The following is a 26,114-nucleotide window of genomic DNA, read 5'->3' on the forward strand; positions in this document are numbered from 1 at the left end:
TATTGTTTGAAAACTGCATTCTCTTTTTTTTCTTTAAAACTCTGTAGTTGATGTCTGTTTCTGTGCCCACAGATACCTTTCCCTCCCCTTATTTTTTCAATTTGATTGCATCTGGAATTTTGTCAGTGCATAGACTAGTGATCTAGACAGCTGTACCTTTACAGTCACTCTCGCTGCCAAATTAGTTTGTAGTGCAAATCTTGAACAAGAGCTGCACCTGCTCTCAATGTGGATAAAAATGGCAAATGTTAGGGAAAGCATAATTTTAGGAATGCTTTAAACCTGATGGCAGCTGATCTCAGAATTCTGCTGGGGATTTTTCATCTTGGAGTTATGGAAGTTCTGCTATTCAAAGCAAAAGAGCCTCCTTGTCCCTTTTGCTAGGTCTTAGGTGTGTTATTTTTGTATAAATAATGTGCTCTTTGTACTGTGATCTTAAAATTATGTTGTGGACTAAAATTTTTTAACCAGAATCTCTAATTTATCATGTGTGAACATTTAATTTCAGATTAAATAACCTTCACTAGCAAAGAATATGTAAAAAGGTAACTCTGCCAAAAGGAATTATTTTCTAATGGAAGAAATGGTCTCAGTTTAGGAATTAACACATTCTCTGAGAGTTGATAGGATATAAAGGACATTTCATGTTTTATGTAGAGAGCATTTCCTACTGCAATTTGTTTGGAGTGTGTTTGGGGAAAAGTAACAATGTAAATATGTATTGCAATTACCCTTTTTGGATTATCACCCTTAATAAGCACAGGGCTTGTGTCTAACAGCAATTCAAAACAGTTAAAATACTTATTGGGAAAATTATATTTAATCTTTATCTTTCAACACTAAGGGATCTTTTGTTACTTTTAGTATTTTAAGTCATCTGTTTCATAATTTTTTAAAAAAATTAGCCTTATTGATATACAGGATGAAGCAAAAGTAGGTATAAAGTAGTGAGCTCACAAAACAGTTTATTCTTGTATTATTATTTATTAATTACTAGAGGCCTGGTGCACGAAATTTGTGCACAGGGGAGGGGGGTGTCCCTCAGCCCAGCCTGCACCCTCTCCAATCTGGGACCCCTTGAGGGATGTCCGACTGCCCGTCGGGCCTAAATGGGCAGTCAGACATGCCTCTCACAATCCAGGACTGCTGGCTCCCAACTGCTCGCCTGCCTGCCTTCCTGATTCCCCTTAACCACTTCTGCCTGCCAGCCTGATCACCCCCTAACCACTCCCCTGCCAGCCTGATTGATGCCTAACTGCTCCCCTGCCAGCCTGATTGCCCCTAACTGCTCTCCCCTGCAGGCCTGGGTCCCCCCCAACTGCCCTCCCCTGCAGGCCTGGTCACTCCTTACTGCCCTCCACTGCAGGCCTGGTCCCCCCCAACTGCTCTCCACTGCAGGCCTGGGTCCCTCCCAACTGCCTTTCTCTGCAGGCCTGGTCGCCCCCAACTTCCCTCCTCTGCCGGCTTGGTCACCCCTAACAGCCCTCCCCTGCAGGCTTGATCGCCCCCAACTGCCCTCCCTTGCTGGCCATCTTGTGGTGGCCATCTTGTGTCCACATGGGGGCAGGATCTTTGACCACATGGGGGCAGCCAACTTGTGTGTTGGAGTGATGGTCAATGTACATATTACTCTTTTATTAGATAGGATAGAGGCCTGGTGGACGGGTGGAGGCCAGCTGGTTTGCCCTGAAGGGTGTCCCGGATCAGGGTGGGGGTTCCCTTGGGGCATGAGGCGGCCTGGGCGAGGGGCCTGTGGTGGTTTGCAGGCTGGCCCCGCCCCCTGGCGACCCAAGCGGAGGCCCTGGTATCTGGTGTTTATTTATCTTCTACAATTGAAACTTTGCTGCCTCCGTGGCGGCAGCCATTTTTTGGGGGATTTATGTATCTTCTATAATTGAAACTTTGTAGCCTTAAGCGGAGGCCTGGGCCGGCCAGGGTGTGCAGAAAGCTTGCCTTCCTCCATCACCGGGGGCAACCCTAGCCTCCTGCTCTTTCCAGCTCCGTGGCTGCTGCCATTTCTGTTTGGTTTTATGTATCTGCTATCATTGAAACTTTGTAGCCTTGAGTGGAGGCCTAGGCCGGCAAGGGCAGGCGGAAAGCTTGGCTTCCTCCATTGCTGGGGAAACCCAAGCCTCCCTCCTGCTCTCTGTGGCCGTAGCCTTCTTGGTTGGGTTTATTTGCATATTCGCTCCTGATGGGCTGGTGGGCGTGGCTGGTGGCTGTAGCAGAGTGATGGTTAATTTGCATATTACTCTTTTATTATATAGGATTGTATTATTTTCCATTTAAGCAGCTATAAACCTACATTTGCCCCATGCTGTATAATTCACTTACCATATAATTTACCCATTTAAAGTACACAAATAAATGGTTTTTTGAATATTCGCAGATATGTGCAAACCTCACCAAAGTCAATTTTAGAGCATTTTTACCACCTCAGAAAGCAATTCTAAACCTTTAGCTTCTATCCCTCCACCTCTGCCCCCCTGAACTCTAAACAGCCACTAATTGCTTTCTGTTTTACATATTTCTCTATTCTTTTTATGGCCTAGTTCTCCCCCTCTCCTCTCCCACACACACATCCCAAGATCTGTGAGGCAGAGCTCTGGTGCTGAGGGAGGGGACAATGGAAAGCGTCTCTCTGAGTGACAGCCTTGCTTTAGGAGCTGGATACTTGATGGAAGTGGGGGAGGCTTGCGTCTCCTTGTGTGGAATCACTGCTGTGAGAACCAGGGTGAGAGTGATTGGGGCCCCAGTATTTTCCATGATGCTTTGCCCGGAGGAAGAGCTGTTCCATGATTGGAGGCTAGATGAAAGAAGGATGGCCTTGTGTGTAGATAATGTCTGTAAAAAGAACAGCAAGAATAAATTATTTATTAAATATTTGATGTTTCATATATACTCAACATAAATTTCTACTTTTAATAGTGTTTTTATTTGTGTGGAATATCTGAGAACAGATAGAATTTGGTAAATATAAAATCTTCACATGCAAAATTAGAGTATAACATTTCTAGACAGGAGAAAAATAATATCCAAAACTATACTTGAGTAAACCTGTAGGCTTTTTGGAACAGTTATTTCATAGAGTTTTGTAATTGAAAGTCTCTGAATCCTAAAACTCATTCTCTCACTCTGGAATCAACTTAAACTTTGGCAGCCGCTCTGCATAGTTGGGGAGGATATGCATGGAGACTTTGTATGAAGTTAAATAAAGCATTTGCAGTACCGTGCTTTAGATTTTGGATTTAATAAGCATTGAAAATTAATTATTAGTAAAATAATTTAATAAAATTTAATCATTAAACACTGAAAATTTGGCATGTCATGATTAAAACATTCTGATGATTCTTTAAAGATAACTGTTATGTAGTAAGTTGTAAGAAAAATTGTACTCTATTTGGGAAAACTAGAACAGTATGTTGAAAAAGCAAAATAACTTCAGAATTTCATTTGGTTATGTCAAGAAAAACCAAATGTAAAGATTTGATATTCTGTGATGTAGAGTTTTATATGTAAGCCGTAATTATTTTTTAAAAATTGAGTCGTGTTCTGTAACTATATAATTGCAGATAGCCTTGATAAAGTCGAAAGCTCCTTAGCAATATGAGGTTACTTTTCTTTCCTAAGTTGTTTTGTAAAGCTTTTTTTTTTCTAAGTAGGACCCTGTTGAATTAGGGTATTAATAACTTCAAAAAGTTAATTTTGAGGTAACATGTTGTGATTTTCTCCCCCTTGTAAGCTATTTGAACTTCTGGGACCTGATGGATTTGAACTGATTGAGAAGCTTCTTCAGAACAGAATTACAATTGTGGATAGATTTCTTAATTCTTCAAATGACTATAAGTTGCAAGCTTTTCAAGGTAAGAAAGAATTTAGTGGTGATTCTAATTTAAAGGAAAAATGCATTGGTTAGCAAAGCCTTTTAATATAATTATACTTTTAATATCCTTTGGTTTATTATATAATTTACTGTTAACATCTTTTAAAATTAGATTTTAGATATGGCAATGTATTAAACAAATATCAATGCCCTAAAAACGGTGGTGTGGCCAAGATTCTATTTATGTTTATATATGGTATAGGTTTTCTTTTTAGCAGATTTGAATAGATAAACATTTTTTAAAAGCAAATACATATAGCCATTAGTATGGGCCAAGTAGTGTTATAATTTCTTCCCAACTATTTATTTTGAAAACTTTCAAACCTGTTTAAAGGTACAGGGATTGTACAATGAACATGCCCTTTATGTAGATTTACCAGTCGTTAACATTTTGCTTCCCCTCCCCCTCTTTGTCTTTCTCTCTTCTCACTATAATTTTCTATACACATGTATAAGCGCACACACCCCTACATTTAAAATTTTTGCTGAACAGTGACTGGAAGTTGCAGACATCCTGATAATTCAATATAAAATTTTAAGCATACATGCAAGGAAGCAAGTCTCCTACTTAACTGCAATAGTTACCCACTTAGCGAATTGAACATTTATATTGCCATGTATTACATATATTGTTAAACCGCAGAGAATTGTCTAGGGAGCCAAAACTATAAACATGCCTGACTTACTCTGGCACAACTGATGCCAAACTCAGGTTTTAAATGATAATCAGGAAAACATTTCTGCTCTATATCTAAAAGTTTCTTGACAGCCTTGTAAGCAGTTTGGAATTTTTAAAAAGTGTATGAGCATAAGAAATGAAACACCCTTTTTCAAACTCATCAACATTTATCCTTCTTCTATATTATGCCACCTTTTCCTCACATTTATGAGTATGGCACTAAAAGGAAATTATAAAAAAAGCCTGGATTTACATCCAAAATTTCATATTGATTTCCTTTATCCCATACTTTGATTACTGATGGTTTCCTTGAGCTGCTTGGAGATTTGTAGAAACTTTGAAGAATTGGTATTAATTACTTGGTATTTCTATAGGTCTTTGGTTCTTTAAGTGTATTGAATACTTACAAACTGCCTTGGTTTAACAGGGCTCCCACCTAGTGCTTCATCCAACTCTGCAATAAGCCAGCGGAGTTTAGGAACATTAAGAATAAGTATCTGCCAGAGAAGAAGGCATGAGTTTAAATATCTAGTCTTGCGATAAAAATTCTAAGAATTTGGTGTTCATTTTTGTCAACCTTCTAGGAGTTGTATAGAGATACTTATCGACTTCACCTTTTTAAAATTAATCCAACTTTTATTTTTTATTTTTCAACTAGTGGGTGCACAAAATTTGTGCATGTGGTGGGGGTGGTGTCCCTCAGCCCGGCCTGCACCCTCTCCAATCTGGAACCCCTTGGGGGATGTCTGCCTGCCAGCTTGGGCCTGCTCCCCCGAGGAATCCTTAGGAGGCGGGAGAGGCTCCTGCTTTCGCTGCTGCGTTCACCAGCCATGAGCCCGGCTTCTGGCTGAGTGGTGCTCCACCTGTGGGGGCGCACTAACCACTAGGGGGCAGCTCCTGCATTGAACGTCTGCCCCTGGTGATCAGTGCGCATCATAGCGACCAGTCATTCTGTTCAGTCAATTTGCATATTAGGGTTTTATTATATAGGATTATGTTCAATCTCACAGGACACATATTCTGTACATTCTGATTGTGGCTTTATATTGCTATTCTTGAGGTAGACATATTTTCTTCTTTTAAGTTCCTTATTTACTAGTATAAAATCACAAGTGTGTATAACAGGATTTTGTTACTATCATATTTGTTTAAAATATTAATAACATTAATGTAGCATTTAGTATGTCACCAAAAGTATTCAGTTTCACACACAACATCTTTGACATTCATTTTTAATAAGTGGATGGCATTAGTTGTGTTTTTAAAATTCTGCTTAATATCTGATTGTGTGACTTTGCAATTTAATTTTCTTTTAGTTCAGAGTACATGTGGAAACTGTTATAATGCTGCATTCTTTTTTTTAAATATATTTTATTAATTTTTTACAGAGAGAACGGGAGAGAGATAGAGAGTTAGAAACATCGATGAGAGAGAAACATCGATCAGTTGCCTCCTGCACACTCCCTACTGGGTATGTGCCCACAACCAAGGTACACGCCCTTGACCAGAATTGAACCTGGGACCCTTGAGTCCGCAGGCCAATGCTCTATCCACTGAGCCAAACTGGTTAGGGCTGCATTCTTTTTCTAACACTGAAAGTTAGTAGGTTATAAATTCAATCATTAGAATAGGTTTATGAGACTTACTTAGAAAGTAAGATATGTAAGACATAGATACTTTTTTTTAGAACTGTAAAATGTAGTAGTCCTAATGTATATAGATGAGATTATATCTTACTTTATAATTTTGAGATGTAATGAATCTTTATTTCTCACTTTCCTTTTTTGAGACTTACAAAAAGCCATTATACATAGAGTTGTTTTTTCATGTGATTGAGAGTTAAAATGACTTACTCAAAATCATGTAATGAGGTAGTGACAAATGTCTGAGAATAGTGAAGATTTGACTTAAGATGAATTTAGAAAGCTGATTTTCCCATTTTAATGCTATGCTTAATGCCTTCCTTGTTCTGTATTAGATCTTGGAATTTGATAAAATACCTTGCACTATGGTGCTCCTTCAGAGTATGAACCAAGTCTCATTCTTCATTATCTTCATAGCTTAGTAGCAGTGCCTGGAAACTAGTAGGTCCTCAATACAATAATGTGTATTGATGGGAATTGCTTTCAGCAACATTCCTGTTAATTTTTTTAGGGCTGCAATGAGCCAAGATACTACTACTTGGAAAGATTTAATTAGGCACAGAAGGTAATCCTGTGGAAGAAAAACTTTCCTGAGTTGACCAAACCATAGGTTTAAATTGTAACTTGTAAACACACTGAGCTTTGATTGACCTGGTTCCTTTTAGTGGTTCTGGCTTTCTTCCATTTTATTTTTTTAAACTGGTATTCCATGAAAAAGTGGACCATCCTTTTTTTTTTTTTAAATCTTTATTCAGATAATTACAGATGTTCCTCTTCCCCCTTCCCCCCCCATAGCTCCCCTCCACCCGGTTCACACCCCACCCTAGGCCCTCGCCCCTCCACTGTCCTCCTTCATAGGTGTAAGATCTTTGCTTAATCTCTTCCCCCCACACCCCCGTACCCCTCGAGAATTGTCAGTCCGCTCCCTTTCCATGCTCCTGATTCTATTACATTCACCAGTTTATTCTGTTCATCAGATTTATTTATTCACTTGATTTTTAGATTCACTTATTGATAGATATGTATTTGTTGTTCATAATTTTTATCTTTACCTTTTTCTTCTTCCTCTTCTTAAAGAATACCTTTCAGCATTTCATATAATATTAGTTTGGTGGTGATGAACTCCTTTAGCTTTTTCTTGTCTGTGAAGCTCTTTATCTGCCCTTGAATTCTAAATGATAGCTTTGCTGGGTAGAGTAATCTTGGTTGTAGGTTCTTGCTATTCACACTTTGAATATTTCTTGCCACCCCTTTCTGGCCAGCAGGCAAGTTTCTGTTGAGAAATCAGCTGACAGTCGTATGGGTACTCCCTTGTAGGTAACTAACTGTTTTTCTCTTGCTGCTTTTAATATTCTCTCTTTACTTTTGTCCTTGGCATTTTAATTATGATGTGTCTTGGTGTGGTCCTCTTTGGATTCCTCTTGTTTGGGGTTCTGTGCACTTCCTGGACTTGTAAGTCTATTTCTTTCACCAGGTGGGGGAAGTTTTTGGTAATTATTTCATTAAATAGGTTTTCAGTATCTTTCACCAGGTGGGGGAAGTTTTCTGTCATTATTTCTTCAAATAGGTTTTCAGTATCTTGCTCTCTCTCTTCTTCTGGCACTCCCATAATTCAGATGTTGGTACCTTTGAAGTTGTCCCAGAGGCTCCCTACACTATCTTCATATTTTTGGATTCTTTTTCTTTTTTCTTTTCCAGTTGGGTGTTTTTTTGCTTCCAAGTATTTGACTTGATTCTTGGAATCCTCTAGTCTACTGTTGAATCTCTGTATATTATTTTTTCTTTCAGTCAGTTTATGCTTAATTTCTGACTGGTCCTTTTCCATTTTTTTGGCATTCTCATTTAGATCCTTAAAGGTCTCACTAAGTTCCTCGGAGGTTTCTAGATGATTCTTGAGTAACCTTATAACTGTGGTTTTGAACTCTATATCCAGTATTTTGCTTTCATCCATTTCTTTCATTTGTGACATGTTTGTCTCTGCATTTTGGCTGCTTCCCTGTGTTTGTTTCTATGTATTGGGTAGCTGCTAAGTCTCCTTGAGTTGATAGAGTGGCTTTGTGTGGTAGGTGTCCTGTAGGGCCCAGTGGCTCAGCCTCCCCAGTTACCTGAGGGGGACACTCTTGGTGCACCCCTTTGTAGGCTGTGTGCACAGTCTTGTTGTAGTTAAGCCTTGATTGCTGTTGGTATAACTGGGAGGAATTGACCTCCAGGCCAGTTGGCTGTGGGGACCAGCTGTGTCTACAATGGAAGAGCTACTGTGCAGGAGACACCCTCATGGGGCAGGACTTGCTTCAGTGGGGCTTTGATGCTCACTGAGTCTGCCCCTTGAGTGTGTCACTTACGGATGTGAAGATTTGTAATCTGATATGGTCTCACACTGACCATTGGGTACACTGGCTCTTGGATCTCCAAGGAGGTGCAAAGTCAGTCACTACCTGGGGCCACCCAGCAGGAGCTACAGAGAGATCTGCAGATTCCTCCTCTTTATATGGGGCTTGGAAGTGCCCAGACGAGGCCCAGCTATGAAGCAAGGCAGGCTGGTGCTGGTGCTGAGTTTTGGGCCTTTTATTGATAGCTTTGGGGTTCCCTGACCCTGCTGCTGCCCGTTTGACAGGTTTTTTTTAGACTGAGAAAGAACAGGCAATTTATATGCAAAAGCCGCTGTGCACATGAATGTAAATTGGGTGAGGCAGGGTCTTGGAATCACCAGGGCGGAGCAAACAGCAATGGCTGACAGTCAGCCCTGCACCAGAGAGGTCCCAGTGCAGGAACAATGACCACTGCGAGCACCTCTGTCTGAAAGAAAGCCGCCCTTGCGTTCCTGCCCCAATGCCAGACAGTCCAGTTTCTCCCCGTATGTGTCTGGGTTTCCCAGAGTCTCGCCCGGAACTGGAGTTCAGAGCAAGTGGGAGCTTGTATCTCCCTCCCGATTAAAAAAGCAGCGCACTGGGGTGCCAACCTGTTCCGCACCTCCGTGCCTTCTACCAGTCTCAATGCGCTTTCTTCTTTACCTTTCTGGTTGTAGTACTTCCACTCAGCCACCTTCCCCGTGGTTCTGGAAGATAGTTGTTCTGTCTTTTAGTTGTAATTTTGATGTGGTTGTGCGAGGCAGCTGCCATCTTGGTTCTCCTCCCATCCTCTTTTTTTATTTACCTTGCTTATCTTCTAACTATATCCTGAGCTAATATTAACAAATTTTCTTTCATGGAAAATAAGTAGTAACATATGAATAACTTAACACAGTAAGGCCTTTTATATTGGGAAAACATATCTGATGTGTAAAGAAAATCTTTATTTGATTACTAGAGGCCTGGGGCACGAATTCGTGCATGGGTGGCGTCCCTCGGCCTGGCCAGCTATTGGGCCCCGATCAGCGCCGTCTCACGGGAGGTTGGCCAGCTGGGAAGAGGGACCACGGGAGGTTGGCTGTGGGAGCGCACTGACGACCAGGGGGCAGCTCCTGCGTTGAGTGTCTGCCCCCTGGTGGTCAGTGCGTGTCATAGCTACTGGCCAGTCATTTGGTCATAACGGTCGCTTAGGCTTTTGTATATAGAGATTATGTTAACAGGAAATGCTAATTAGTTTGATAATTATTATGTTTATTGAAATTATATGCATAGAACTTATTTCAAAATTACAAAGTTGAATTTTTAGGTTCCGATGTTACATGTAAGAATTTATAACATTTAACTGTTTAGTCCAGTGGTCGGCAAACTGTTTAGTCCAGTGGTCGTGGTTTGCTGCTCTGTTGACTAATGAGTTTGCCGACCACTGGGATAGGGGCTTAATCAGAAGGAACAACAACAGCCTGTAATTATTGGAATCGAGAGTCTAGGTCAGTGGTCGGCAAACTCCTTAGTCAACAGAGTGGCAAACCGCGGCTCGCAAGCCGCATGTCGAGCCGCATGTGGCTCGCGAGCTGCAGTTTGCCAACCACTGGTTTAGTCTGTAGGAAGAAAATATCTGCTGAATTTTCTTAAGCTACTATGTAATATCATTTAGATGTTGTGATTTTTAAAAACTCTCCTTAAAACATACAAATGAATGTGCCAGTTTTTAAAAAAATGAATTGTTAGAATATTGTGCATTCTTAGGTTTTGGTGAGGAGGAAAATGGTGTTAAGTAAAGTTAAATTTGCCAAATATGATGTTTTAAATTTGCTTTGTAGACAATTGCAAGAAAATTTTAGGAGAAAATGCTAAACCCACTTATGGATGTCAAGTTACTATTCAGTCTGAACAAGAAAAGCAGTTAATAAAACAGTATCGCCGAGAAGAAAAAAGAAATTGGAGACGAGAAAAAAAGGCTGGAGAAGATGGTGAAATTTCCGGAGAAGGACTTACATGCTTCGATCCTAAGGAATTGCGGATACACAGGTAATAAAAGCCAGCAGCTGAAAAAAAAATGCTTGTGTTGTAATTGCTACTTTTATATATCATTATCATTTTTTAGTTTAGTTTCAAATTTATACTTCTAGTCGCGTTTTCTTACAAGAATAGAATTTTGTAATATGAAAAACAATTTTATGGGATAAGAAAGCAGTGATCTGCTTAATTAGAATATTCTTGTTGCTTCTAGATAGGTGAGAAATTTAGCTTATAGAAGTATACTATTTTTAGGCGCTGTGCACACACCACTAGGTTAATATTTATGAAGCCTACACAATTTTTTTGACTTATTTGTTTCTTTTCCTAGCTTAATGAATACTTTTTACCTATTATTACTTAGAAGTCGAAAGGAGAAAAATTAAATGAAGGCATTATTATACTTGCTCTTTAAATATTGAAACCCATTTTTAATTTATAAACATCTTGGGATTGTGATAAACAAAATTATAAATACGATGTTACCTAAAAATGTGTTGACTCCTGTGTGATTTCACAGAAAATATCGGGATTGCTAATATCTTCCTTTGTATAGTTTTATTTCTTCTCTTTTATAATGAAAGGCTACCTAAAATAGTTATTATAGTGATCTTGATTTAATACTGTATGCTTTTTGTTGCAAGATAAAAATTTCAGATTTAGCCTATTGTTTTTGTATTTAAAGGGAGCAGGCACTTATGAGTGCTAGAAATGTTCCAATTCTGAGCAGGCAGAGGGACACGGACTTTGAAAAAATACGTTATCCCCATGTTTATGATTCCCAGGCTGAAGCCATGAAAACATCAGCATTCATTGCTGGTGCAAAGGTATGTCACTGCTCTTTAACCACTTTGAGATAATAATGTCTGTTGTGAGGAAATGACACATAGATTTTCCCTGTTTCCTTTGTTACTCTAGTACTGGTGGACTATACTATGCTAAATTATATTTAAAAAGACTGTGGAAAATGAAATAATGCAGTGTATGTAAAGTTCTTCACACATAGTAGATATTAAAAAAATATCTGTTCTCTCATTATATACAACTTACATTGCATAGCAAATACATTGCTTTTTCATTAAACTATACACTTTATATTGGATATTTTTCCTACCTTTGTGAGTACAGTGGTCTTCCGGAATACCATCTAATTAATGTATACTTTAAGATTCATCAACATAAAATGGTTCATATGTTATATGAGATACCTAATACATGAATGCTTTGTGTGTATATGGTTTTTTGTTTGTTTGTTTGTTTGTTTGTTTAGGCTTCCTTTCCTTTAAAGTAGCTAAATTTATTTTTTAGTGCTGTGTGGTAAAACCAGTAGTGTTCTCTCTCTAAAGGATATTTATCATAGAGTATTTGTTTTTATTATTGAATTTTAATTTTTGATGTTTATAGATGATTTTGCCAGAAGGAATCCAAAGAGAGAATAACAAGATGTATGAAGAAGTAAAGATTCCCCACAGTGAACCAATGCCAGTTGGCTTTGAGGAAAAACCAGTTTATATCGAAGACTTAGATGAGGTGAGATGATCTTTTTATAGAGTTGATATTTTTGATGCTTGGTATGTTTATGAATGGATTTGAATTGGAAAAATTCTTTTTCAAGGTCAGTTAGCTAATACAATGAAGAGACATAGGCAGTTGGTTACTAAAGATGTATAGTAGGAGAGTTTAAATTTTAAAAACTGCATATGTATATACATTCCTTTATACATTAAACATTTATGTACATTTCTGTGTACATATTTCTATACTTCATGTTTATTTTGGTTCTTTCAACAATATTTGGTTCAAGCTATATAAACTGACTTAATTAAAATGATTTAAAGGTTTTATGTATTGTATTGACATATCAAATGGTCAATCTATAATAAAATGTCATTTTTGTGGAAGGGGGGACTCTTTTACTTATTTCCCCTCAGGCTGTAAATTTTAAATAATTTCAGACCTATGGAAAAGTTGTGTGAATAGAATTCTCCATGTACCCTCTTTGTCTCAATTTACCAGTTGTTAAAATGTTGCCATTTTTGATTTATTTCAAAATAAAACATTTCTTAATTTAGTTCAAAGTGTATATATTATTTAATCTTTTCTATTACCAAAGTGAAGTTGCTTTGTTTTTGTATATGAATAATCATTCAGAAATACCATATCCTATAGGCAAGCAAAAAGAGCAGCATAAAGTATGACAGCCAGCCAGAATTGACTCCATTCTATATATATGTGGGTGTGTGTATTTTGTTTTTAAAAAATTGAATTATATAATATACATTTTTGTGTGTTTGTATATATCTTCACATATATCTTTCTATGTCAATAGACATAAATATTTAGCATTATATTTACTCACCATAAAGTATTCCATTTTATGCCATTATTACAATTCTTTATTGTTACAATTTTAAGTTCTTTTCTAAAATAAATTTTTATAGTAGACCAAAATTGTAATTAAACTTTTATTAGTGGGTTTCATTCTGTGCATTAGAATTACATGTATAACTTTTCAAAATCCAAATGTTTTGGCCTATATTTAGTCATAATTTCTTGGGAGGGGCCAAGATATCTATATTTTGAAGATTGTATTGACACTCTGTAGGTGATTTTGAAATGCAGCCAGGGCTGAGAGCCTATGAAATTAATAATTATATACATAATTTTTTTAAACCTTACCCATCCTTATAAGCATTATCATTAAGATTTATTTCATTTTCTATACTCAGTACTATACTTCTTTATGTAAAAGCATTGGCATTCACTGTCTATATAATGAATTAATCAGGCTTCTTACTTTTCTTTCATACTTATTTCTAAGTATTCATTCATGTTTATTTCTGTAAAGGAGCAGATAGTAATTATTGTAGGCTTTGTAGACCACATAAGGGTCTCTGTTTCATAGTCATTATTTTCTTCCTTTTTATTAAAATACTAGAGGCCCGGTGCATGAAATTTATGCATGGAGGGGGGGTTGTGTCCCTCAGCCTGGCCTGCACCCTCTCGCAATCCGGGACTGCTGGCTCCTAACCGCTTGCCTGCCTGTCTGATCTCCTCTAACCACCTCTGCCTGCCTGATTGCCCCTAACCACCTCTGCCTACCTGCCTGATGGCCTCTAACTGCTCCCCTACCTGCCTGACCACCCCTAACTGCTCTCCTGCTGGCCTGATCGCCCCTAACTGCCTTTGCCTCGCCCCACACCCGGGACCCAGGATTCCCTCCTCCGGCTGGTCGCAAGCACCTGTGACCCAAATGTTTCCCTCCCTCTGGCTGGCCACAGGCACCTAGGACCTGAGCCAGCTTCACCTGGCTGGCCACAGCCTCGGGACTGTGGGCAGGCGGCTTCGCCTGGGCTGCAGCTGCAGGTGCCCAGGACCATGAGGCGGGTGGCTTGTTCCTCTCTTGGGCCGCAGGCACAGCCGCTGGCACCCGGGACCACAGGGCGGGCGGCTTGTCCCTCTCCCGGGCCGCAGCCTGGCTCGTCCCCATTCCTCTCTTGTGAGCTCATTTGTGTCTGGCTGGTCCCCATTCCTCTCTCGCAAGCTCTTATGTGCCTGGATGGTCCCCATTCGTCTCTCCCCAGTGTTGAGTGTCTGAACAGTTATGGCCTGATGATGTGAGGGCATGACATCCATTTGCATATTAACTCTTTATTATACATGATCTTTTCAAAATATAGTAAGCATTCTTAGTTTATAGACCATAAAAAAAAAAAGAATATATATGGGCTTCTGGCCAGATTTGGCCCTGTGGCCATAGTTGCTGTTCCTTGCTCTATCTTCTTAAATAGTCTGTCATTTGTGGTATTTCTGGATTGATTTTAATTGATAAATATTTCTTATTTTACTTCCGTACCCCAAGTATGAGAAACTTGTTCTCAAACATTGGCCTCCTCTGCAAACCCTCAGCTGAGTTCCTCTCCAGCAGTCGTTGTCTGGGTCCTTACCGTACTCTTTTGAGTAGTGGGTGTAGTATATTTGTTACCCTTCCAAGTGAGCTTCAGATCTCACTGGGAAAATAAGTAGTACATTTTAATTTAAGGAAGCAATTTATAAGTCCAGTTTACTGCTTATTTCCCCAATAAAAATAATTTTCAGATTATTATATGGAAATGAGTTAAGGACATCAAATTGTGTTTTAAAATGTAAATTTTTTAAATGTACCAATTTAAGTAGGTATTTCTAAATTTTTGTTCTTCAGGAAAACAATACCATGTATGTTGTTAAGCATTGGAATATTGGAATACACACACATACAAATTTGTCTATTGAACTGACTGTTCTAAATAAGTCATTAATACTTTCATTTATATGTTTTTACTATGTTATTTATATTAAATGAAATCTTGACTTGATCTCATAATAAATTATTCAAATACGGTTAGATTGAATGCAAGTGGATCAGTTCCCTTGAGGATTCTGATAGTGAAATTTTCTTGTTTAAGGAGATGTATATTTAAAATGATCTTCTTGCTTTATTTAATTAGTTTTGGAAAGTTTAAAGTCATGTACTGTAAAAATGTAAATTAAAAAATTACCTATAATATAATATCTGTAACATTTTGTGAGCTTGACCACAAAATTAAGTTCAAACATTTTACTCTCTTTAAAAGATTTCAGGCAAGCTGGTGGAAATAATTTAAAGGTTAAAGTCAGAGCTGAAACCAGTTATTGCCATAAATATCAGCCAAGAAACTGAAAATGACATTTTCTATGTGGGAGTCAACAGAATTTGACAGAGACTCTTTGGCTTCTGTTTTATTGCCATGATTAGAAGTGCAGCTGTTTGTTATAAGGCAGGTCCCACAATTTGGGCCAAGTAGACTGCAGTGCCAAAGAAATAAGCTACAACACTTATAGTGAAATCCTGGAGGGAGGGATATAGTACATGTCAGTATGAGTTCATCCCCCTTATGAAAATAATATATTAAGTTCATAGAAAGTACCGGATTGTTAGCTTTTCACTTCTGCTTTAAGCCTCTGAAGTTTGTATACATAATTATAATACTGGTTTTGTGAAACCAGCCCTCACTTATGGTGTTTCTGTCTAAAGCAAACCAAACATAGCCCAATCAAACCCATAGCTTTGCTCCAACCATGTCTTTTACTGTCTTCTTGTGACTGTGAATGTGACTGTTGGCATAGCAGCTTGGTGAAGGTGTTTCAGAGTGATATCTGACATATTGAATTATTATTAAGAGTGTGCTGGTAGAAACATGTGTGCAATTTTGTTGATTTATCAGTGGAGTTTATTATGACTGTGTAGCCAAAGTTTTGTCTTTTAATTCCCCTCACAAGACTTCTTTAGTTTTCCTTAGCATTCAAGCCTTAACTCATACCTGGGAAATTAGTGTCCTCTTGACTCACATTGTGCGTTACGTTCTCATAAAACGTGATATTGCTATTGTTTGTCTTTCTCTCGTGTTTTTCTCTTCAAGGACAGGCAGTAATAGATTTTTATTTATCATTTTGTCATCAGGGAGGGAGTAGAGAAGGGCCAACTATTTATTTAGTTGGGGTTTTGTTGTCATTATGCTTCTTGGGTGGAATGTTTTCAGTATGAGAGAATTTTTAAGAATTGACATTTGTGGGCATGTTAAATATTTTTGGTTACACTTTTAAATAGTGTAAATGCATTCTATTAAATAATATGAAAGATTTGTGAATTATGCATTGTGATTTCTTACTGCTTTTTGTATGTAATAAAATATGGCTCGATTTCATTTTACAAAATAACTAACTCATCTTATTTTCACAAAATCTTACAATCCCACTTCTTTCAAAGATTTAATAGTAGATTACTCTCTTGAGGTCTTTTGTTGCTAAAACGTAATTTCCTCCACCCAGACTGATTCAAAATGAATTATCGTTATGAAACATTAAAGCACATGAATCTTCAGTAAAGAGAAATCAACAGTGGCCATGCACTTCTTGTCTCTTAATTAACAGAATGCATTAACTTCTCAGTGCATTTTCAAGTGGGAGTTCACATTGGAGATTTGGTGTTTGGTAAAGATGTAGGACTCTTTTTATGACATAATGAAAAACAAGATGAATCAGGTATTTGGAGTTTACAGTAAAACATTAGATATTTGTATCTATAAAGCAATAAATCGTTGTTTTAACATTAGGACAATATTGAATTATAGATCTCCTTTTGTTTATTCCTCAGATAAATATTTTTTATCTAAACAGAAAAGTATTTTATAGAGCTGATTATAAAATCCATTCAAAAATGTAGTATCTAAAATGTAATAGAAAGTGAAAGTTTCTTTATAATACCAGCTGCAATGGAACAGTTTGATATATGTATCTTTTCATATCTTTTCGTATTAACAAACTATATTTAATTAGTTATTTTACTATTCTGTGGCATACCTTTTTTCTTTTCAGATACATTTGTCTATAAGTGTATATGTACTAACATATGTATATTTTCTTCTATTTAACTACTGTAATTCATGAAGCATGTATCATGAATTATTTAATCAGCCCAGATTAATAGATACTCAACTTTCTTTTTATTATAAATGGTAATATAGCAAATATCTTTGTGCTTGATTATTTATCTGGCTTTCTTATTTCAGTTAGTTTAATTTGGATAAATTTTTTGAAATGGAATTTTTAGGTTAAATGATATATAAGTTTATTAATGTTAATCATTTATACATGACATATATAATATACTAGAGGCCTGGTGCATGAAATTCATGCATGGGTGCGGTCCCTAGGCCTGGCCGGCAACGAAGCGTGAGTGTCTAGCATGGAAGGACAGGTCCCAGCTGAACTCTGGGCCCTGGAGAGCACCTGGGCTCCTGAGCCCCCCCCCCCGCACGTACCCTTCCGCCTGAGTCGTCGGGCCCCCACCCACCTCCCTCAGCACCTAGAAGCCAGGTGGTGGCCCTGTGCAACCCTTCCCCCACCACCACCACCACTGCTGGTTGTTGTCTGTGGGGCAATCAGTGGAGCAATTGGGCCCGGCTCGTACCTGCTTTGGCCTGGTGCCACCTGTTCACCTGCTTCACCATCCCGCCGCGGTCCTGCTCACATCGGGGCCCATTGGGGCTGGCAAAGCCTCCACTGCCGCCCACTGCCAGCATTTCATTGCTGATGCCCACCATGTTCCGCACCACCCCCTGGTGGTCAGCGCTCATCATAGTGAGCAGTCGAACTCCTGGTCGAGGGGACAATTTTCATATTAGGCTTTTATTATATAGGATATGAAGATACAAAAATTACCAAAAATAGTCAATTTTTAAAAAGTCTTAAATACTCAGATAAATAAAAAATATTTTTCTATTTTGCAGCTTTTCAATTATTAGAATAGTCAGTATTTTTATTGACTTGGTATTTTTATATTTTGATAAAATTAAGTTACTTGATTAAAAAGTCTGCATAAAGTATAAAGATTAAGAGTAATGAAATCAGTAAACTTTACAAGTTTTTAACTTGGACTTTTAATTTGGACTTTGGTGTTGCATATCTGAGTTCCAGTCCTTGTCTTGTTTACTGTCCATTTATCTATCCCTGAGGGAGTTCTTTAATCTCTCCATGCCCTAGTTTCCTCATCTTTAAATAAGAATAATAAAAGACTTACCTCAGAGGTTTTGTTGGGTGTTAAATGAAATAATCACTAGAAGCATTTAAAACAAAGCCTAGTATCTAGTAAGTGCTCAATAGAGCACTGTTCCTTAAGTGGATTAAGGAACAATTTATTTGCCAATTTAGATAATTGGGAATATGTTATCTTAGTATTTGTTTGTAATGCAAGAGCATTAAAGATAATGTTATATATTTTTATATCATATTAGTCCACTATTCTTGTCATAGACTATCTAGATTTTGTTTGGAATAATCAGTGAAGTGTCGTGTCAGGTTTTCCCCTGGTTCCTTTAAAGGTTGGGGGAAGGAAGTGTGTAGTTTAGAGGTGTAGTGGAGGCCCAAGAAACGGGCTCCTGGTGGTCCAGAGTCACCTGCTGCACCATGAATTCTTGAGGACAGAGAACAAGTCCTCACAGCTTGCCACTTGGTAGGCAGTGTTCAGTATACATTGAAGGAATGGGAGGGTACGTTTTAGGTTAACAGCAGCACACAGTGTAGGCTTGCACTTAACAACAGATCTGGTCCTCCGATGAAGACATAGAGGCTTCAGTGAGGCCACAGGTTTAATGCCATAGGTATTGGGGGTAGGAACTGAACCTGCTGTATCATCTATTCTGAAATTTTTAATTGGGAGAAGCCATTGAAGAACCAGCCATATTATGACCAAAAAAGAGAATGTTGAAGACAGTAAGTGGAGGGACTTATTTAAAATAATACGAAGGGCTGCTAGAAGACTAATCCAATTTACCTTTTTTTGTCTTCGGATGGTAAAACTCTAGGAATAATGAGAATTTTCTAATATAATACTTTTGTAATGCTTGAGAGCTCATGTAGGCTTTTTCATTTAATCAGATGCTTCTTTAATTTTACCATTTCTTAAAAGAATCAGTTGTATTTCTTAGTGTATCTTTTTTCTTTTCCTTTTTTTTCATAGATTTGGTCACATTTCAAAAACTAGAAACCTTTAAGTAGTAAAATTTTTCTTATTTATCCCTGTTCCCCATCTGCTTTCCATTAATAATCATTGTATTTAGATCATATGTATTTTATGTGTGAATGTCTACAAGCAAATATAAATACAAATTCTTATTCCCTGTTTCCTATCCCACCAACTTTAAAGAAAAACAAAATTAGGATACTATAATGTTGTTCTACATCTTGCTTTTTTTCACATAAGGAGATTCTTTTCATCTCAGTAAGTAGAAAACATTCCTATTCTGTTCTATGGCTGCATACAATCCATTGTGTGGCTGTGCCCTAATTTATTCAAGTGGTAGTGTATTGATGGCATTTGGATTGTTTCTAGTTTTTGCTACCACAAACAATTTTCTGATGAGTAATCTTTTGCATACACAGTTTTGCAGATGCGCAAGTATGTTTTGGGTGTATTCTAAAAAAGTGACATTACTAAGCCCAAGGTTGTAAGCATTTGTGAAAGAAAGGTTTTTATTCTTAAAATGAAATTGGCCATATTGTGAAAGAATGCATTAGTATTCATTGGAAAGTGAGTATCTTAACAATGGATTTCCAACTCTTTTATTACAGCTCACATTAAAAAATTATTTTCAATTGTAATGCAGTATAACCCAAACACAAATAAAATTTTCATGAAGCAGTATTTACCCTTATCATATGTGATACAGTGTACTATTTTCTTTTTCTTTCACATTGTATTCTTTAAAAATGCTGGCACAGTTCACTAAGTTGAACATAACTCCTATGTGAATAGCACTGACCTAGAGTCCTATTATCTGTGGTAAAAGGGGATCCCTATTTCCACTGTAATGTCCCAAGAGTTTCCTATGATTTTTATACACCTAATACAAAGAAATAAGCATGATTTTTTTCTAATGCTGTCTTAGTGTCAGGAGGATTTAAAATTGTAAAAATTATATTTTAAAACAACACTTTTTTGGGGTTTTCCCAGAGCAAATGTAACAGGAGCTGATGTAATTCAAGGTAACTAGTTTCACTGGAAACTGCAGTGAATGAGTGTAGAAAAAAGGTAATTTGGCTAGTATTTATAATATCTAATGGAAAACAATTGTCAAGCTTAAATAATGTGAGCAGAAAAATTTATACCAATCTCCTGTTCTAGAGATAGTCATTGTGTTTCACATGAAGTGTCTTGTGTATTATTTAATTTATAAAAATTCGTCAGTGATATAGCTCAAAGATGGTATTATAAGTTAATACTGTTATGACTCAGCTAAAGCAAATACAGAAAAAACAACATCACTGAATATTTGCTTTGTGCCAGGTACTATGCTAGGTATTAGGGAGACAAAGATGAAAAACGTAAGTCCTAACTCTATGTAGTCTCATATTCTAGAGGAAAATAACTCCTTATATTTATCATTTAGCACTTTAGAGAATATAAATGATTTCATATGATCAGGGGAAGTGTTTGTCAATCTTAAAAAAAAAAGTTGAGAAATGAAACTTCAGTTGGAACCATTGTTGTATGTGGTAGATGTTTGGACTTAACTGTTTTATTTTAGACTTTGAGGTTGGAATGTAGAAATAAGTAGTAGTGATTTAATCCATGTTGGAAAAGAACTTTAATTCCATTTTTTAACAGAGTCAATAAATGATTACTTGTTTTCTTGTTTCTTTGCTTCCTAAGGATAAAGTCATAGAGAAGAAGAGGTCGGATGAAAACTAATCTTTTTCTTTCCCCAAACATCCCAATATTGAAAGTTTATAATGTTGTTCTTCTGTAGTCCATGACTCAGATTATGGCAGAGCTTTTCTGACCAAGTTAAGGATTTTGGATATTGCCCTAAGAGCCTTTCCTGCAATGCAGTCTGCTGTGTTCTGACAGTATAGTAATCAATTTTAAAGCATTATGTAAGTAATCTGGATGCTGTCTAGAGCTGCACTGTTTAACACAGTACCAGGCGTCCTCAAACTACGGCCCGCGGGCCACATGCGGCCCGCCGGGTGCCACTGCCTGTCCTGCTTAGCAGCCGACTCGTCCCGGGCCCGCAGTGCACACAGGAATTTGTTCATGGTTTTTTTTTTAAACTATAGTCCGGCCCTCCAACGGTCTGAGGGACAGTGAACTGGCCCCCTGTTTAAAAGTTTGAGGACCCCTGCGAGTAATCACTAGCCACATGTGGGTGGCTATTGAGCATTTGAAATACGGTTAGTCTGGGTTGAGAAGTGCTGAGTGTAAAAATATACTAATTTCTCAGACTTAATATGAATAAATAATACAAAGTGTTTTGTTATTAATTTATTGATGCATGTTAAAACAATATTTTATATACATTAATTTCACTTTAAAAATGTTTATAATGTTTCTCTTCAAAATTTTAAATGTACTTATTTGGCTTGCATTATATTTCTGTTGGACAGTGGCGATCCACACTAGGAATGTTTTAAAGTTTTTTCTTTTTGTTTGTTTGTTTTTATTAGTGGGACTAGTTTATTTTTTAATATGTAGTCCCAGTAATTAAGATTTTCCTACCAATAAGGTGTCTGATGTTTGGTCTTCCATTATTCTTAGTGGAGTGTTTATTTTTAGTTAAAGACTGCTATGACTATATAACCTTGGGAAAGTCATTGTACCTCTCTGAAAATGCAATTTTTAAAAATCCTCGACCTCCCAAAGTAAGATGCAATTGCCTGTTTGAAATATTACCTTGGACATGTAATGGGCCTTTCAAATAGAATGTGTTTTTCCTCTCTCAGTCTGTCCTTTTAGCTTTTCTTACATCATAAATAGAACTGCCACCCATCTACTCAAGGAAAAAAAGGTCATCTTTGATATATCTCACTTCTTTCCACTCTCTCACATTTAGCTCATCATCAAATCGTTGGTTGTACCTCAGAAATAGAGTGTGTATCCTCCTATCTCTCTGTTTTCACTAATTACTTAGTGAATACTCAAGGATGTTAAGGAAGGTGATCATGTAAATTGTTGTTTTTTAATCCCATGGCTGTTAAGTGATTTATGTTTTGGAGCATGGTTTGTGAAGAATATTAGAGATATGAGATTCTAGCATATGGAGCTTGGACTGAGTGTGCTGATCATATCCACTGAGTTGTAATCATCTCTCAAACTTTGTACCTAAACCACATGAATCCAGAGGAAACTTAAACCATTAAAGTTATGCAATGTATATCTTGGGTATCTGTATTATTTTTTCTAAATATATATGCTGAAATTGTAATGTTTACTGTGAGAATGTTTTAAACTTAAGCATCTGATACATATACTAGATTGGAAGGTATGGCATTGTTCTGATACCTTGTTAATGCTTTTTAATTTACTGGATGCATAAGTACCTATATTTGATTATTATAAACAATTAACAAAGTATGTTTAGGGTACATTGTTGGTCTTCCAGGTAAATAGCATCTGATTATTTTGAAAAGTACACTGTGCACTTGAGAGCAGCCTATGTAGCCAGTCCTTGATAAGGGATGTTAGATACATATTTTCTATGGAATTACCTCATGGGTCCTGCCTTATATTTCTGTTGGACAGTGGTGATCCACTACCAGTCGTAGTCTGATGAATCCAAAATATATATAGACAAGTGGATTTAGGAGGCAGCTTTAACATTTAAAATACTTTTGATCTGCTGATTATGGCATATTTTGAAAATGCTTAGTTAAGACCAATTAAAAGTGAAAATTATGTATGTTTAGAATGACTATCTGGGCCAAACATGAAACTTTTATGATAAATGAACCATGAGATACACAGTTTTCGGAATAAAAGCAAATCCTAAAATGCTTAGAAAAATAGTTGCAATTTAACGTTATGCATTCATTAATGTATAAAATCAATACATATTTCTTTTATTAGAGGTTTAACAAATGTTTGGAAGCAATGATTGTTAGCACCATTTAATAGACATTACAAATAAAACAATGAATATTATTATTACATACTTTGAAATTGGCATAAAATAGTTTTGATATAACCACGCTCTCTTTTGTTTTAAGGTATTTGTGAATATAATTTGAATATTATTCAAATAGAAGAAATCCCTTATGCATAATGAACTTTAACTTAATTATCTCATGTTCTAGTAGTTAGCTCTCAGACACAATTAGAAATATACTAGTCCTCTAGTGATAATTTTAAAATATTGTTCCAATTGCTGTCTTTACACATTTCTTTTATTTTTTTACCAACAAGTTTAATGATGACAATTATTTCATTAATTTTCATAAATTCAAAATGAGAAACAAAAATAAACTCTTTGGGAAAGAGGGTAGACCATGAGCTGTTTGAAATCATTTATAAATTTTTGGAGTTTTTTTTTTTAATTTTGTTTTATAACTTGCTGTTTCTTTAACAGAGTGTATATGTGCAAGTATATTTTAAGTATTCTTTTGCCACAGTTTTTTGGAAATGAATGTAGATACTAATTGACTAGAAAAATAAATCCTTGTATAATATATTATTTTAAACAATAAATCTGATGGTGGTTTGTATTTGGAAATAAGACAAACACCTCTTCCACAGTTAGCAGTGTGGACTTGGGTGGACTGTTATTTAACTTCTCGAGGCCTCGGTTTCCTTTGCTAATTTCTTTATATTGTGTTTTAGGAAAAACTTCAGAGGTTTCTGGAGGATTCTTTATGTAGTCTGGTCTTCATAGTTTGGTCATGGCCAACTTTCCCATCTCTATCACACAACTACTAACATTTAACTACCTCTAGGTGTTTAATATTCTTTTTCTTCTACCCGAAATGGCATTCTTCTTAGTGACTTTTTCCTTGGATACCTCAGCACATAATTTATCTTTACTATAGAAAATTAAAGTGATGTAATATAAATTCTAACACACTTTTAAAAAAAATCACAACTAATACATTGTATGGTTCATTTTAGACACTCTCTAACTTTAGCTAAGAAAATGAATGCTTAAATGGATATATCCTTCGTATAATAATAGTTATGAGTCGACTTTAATACAATGTTATAAACTTCATATAAAATAGGTTTGTTTGTCAGGATATTCTTCTAAGGTTTTAGTCTACTTCTTGCTTGAACTGTTATCTTTAAGAATATAAGAAGTAAATTTTTAATTTATGGTTGAATATAGTTTTGTTTTGAATTGCTATATACGTATTTTGGTTAGTTCTAGTTTACTCTTTCTGTAGAGGATAATAAGTATGCAGTGCATATCTTTTTAAGACTTTCCCCTTCATTCATTCAATTTATTTGTTAGTCAATAAAAATTTATTTACAGGCTTATTATGTTCCCAGCAATTGGTTAGGTACAGGGAAATATAAAGAGTAATAAAACTGAATCCTTAGTTTCAATCCAGTGGGCCATGTATACATATAAACAAATCATTTCAATATTTGTGGTTAAGGCTCATAATGACAATATAAAAACAGGGTTGTATGAATGTCTAGCTGCTAAGAGAAATGGAAGTTTCTTAAATCATTTTAAATATGGCAAAGTATAAAAAAGTAAATGTAATAATTGCTTAAGGAATTAGAGACGGCCAGAGATTGCAGTTGAACTTGAAGTTGAGTAATAATGATGCCTTTGTCAGTGTTAGGAAAGACATTATAGATGGTACAAAATCACAAAGGATGTCAGAGCACTGTACATAGAATAGCAGTGGTGAAAGATAACAAGGGTTTACATTTTAAAGGATCCTGTTTAGGGCACACGCTGTCTTAATTTTTTTCTCAATTAAAACAACGTTAACAATAATACCTATACCATAGAATTGCTCTCATAATGAAATAAGGACTATATCAAAGTGCTTACAATTGTGTATGTTGTAGTGTAAGCTCTGAATAAATGTAATCTGTAGCTGTTATTCCTATGATTGTAGCTGCCTTTTCAAAAAGTTTTTTAAAACAATCCATAAGATATTGAAACAGAAATTTTCATTGATTTATATCACCAGGAAGTTTCTGGTTTGCACATTCATTAATCATCTTCAATATAAATAAACTAGAATATCATCATATATATTCAAAAGATACCTGTGTTTAATTTTGTTTCCTTACCTTATTAACTTATTGTTTTATACTTAGATTGTGTACAAAGATACAGGTATAGATCCATTATCATATCGTTTTCAAATTTAGTGAGTTGTAATTCCCAAATGCATTATTAGAATTGTATAATAGTTGTGAATTGCTCTCAATTGCACATACTTTCATTTAAATATAGGACACATTGAGAGACTGAACAATTTAGCCATTTGTGTGTTATTGTTTTTAATCAAGGTAAGTAAATGTTTGCATTTACTGTTTTGTATGGGTCCATCACATTATCCTATCTAATAAAAGGGTAATATGCAAATTAACCATCACTCCGTCACAAAGATGGTGGCGCCCAGTCTTCTCAGCTCCGCTGGAGTCCCCCAGTTCCGGGGGGGGGGGGGGCGGCTGCTGAAAGCGGGCAGTGTGAGCAGCCTGGTGGAATGCTTGCTTCGTTGCCATGGCGACGAGGCAAGCGTTCCACCCCAGTCGCGGAGGGCCTCTGGGCAGCGAGCATGGAGTGGCCGGGGGGAAGGGCGGGAGTGGGGAGACACTAGCATTCCGCGCCCGGCCATGGATGGGCCTCTGGGCCGAGGAGAGCCTCTGGGCAGCGGGCGCGGAGCGGCCAGGCCCCGCAGAGAGCTACTGGAGCACGGATTCGTGCGCAGGGTTACTAGTTATTTATAATGGGTCATGTCTTTTTTAGATTGGTCAGCTGGCTTTTAAAGGAATGAAGAGACTCAATAGAATTCAATCAATTGTGTTTGAGACTGCCTACAACACCAATGAGAACATGCTGATTTGTGCCCCCACTGGAGCTGGAAAGACCAATATTGCAATGCTTACAGTTTTGCATGAAATTCGACAACATTTTCAACAAGGTGTTATCAAAAAGAATGAATTTAAGGTAGGAAATCAACAAGCCAGATAATAGCTTTTTAAATGGGAAAACTGAAAATTATTTGGCCGTTGT

At 36.8% G+C, this 26,114-nt stretch overlaps 1 protein-coding gene across 1 annotated transcript in view; it reads left to right on the forward strand.

Moving 5' to 3' along the window:
* ASCC3 (activating signal cointegrator 1 complex subunit 3) overlaps positions 1–26,114 on the forward strand; it is a 288,876-nt gene that overhangs the window by 43,004 nt on the left and 219,758 nt on the right. The window contains exons 5-9 of the mRNA XM_080665788.1: positions 3,743–3,863; positions 10,374–10,581; positions 11,255–11,396; positions 11,974–12,099; positions 25,848–26,048. Coding sequence (XP_080521914.1) covers positions 3,743–3,863; positions 10,374–10,581; positions 11,255–11,396; positions 11,974–12,099; positions 25,848–26,048 — 798 coding nt within the window. The remainder of the gene's footprint in view (positions 1–3,742; positions 3,864–10,373; positions 10,582–11,254; positions 11,397–11,973; positions 12,100–25,847; positions 26,049–26,114) is intronic.

This window comes from Plecotus auritus, assembly GCF_963455305.1.
Source record: "Plecotus auritus genome assembly, chromosome: 4".
NCBI lineage: Eukaryota > Metazoa > Chordata > Mammalia > Chiroptera > Vespertilionidae > Plecotus > Plecotus auritus.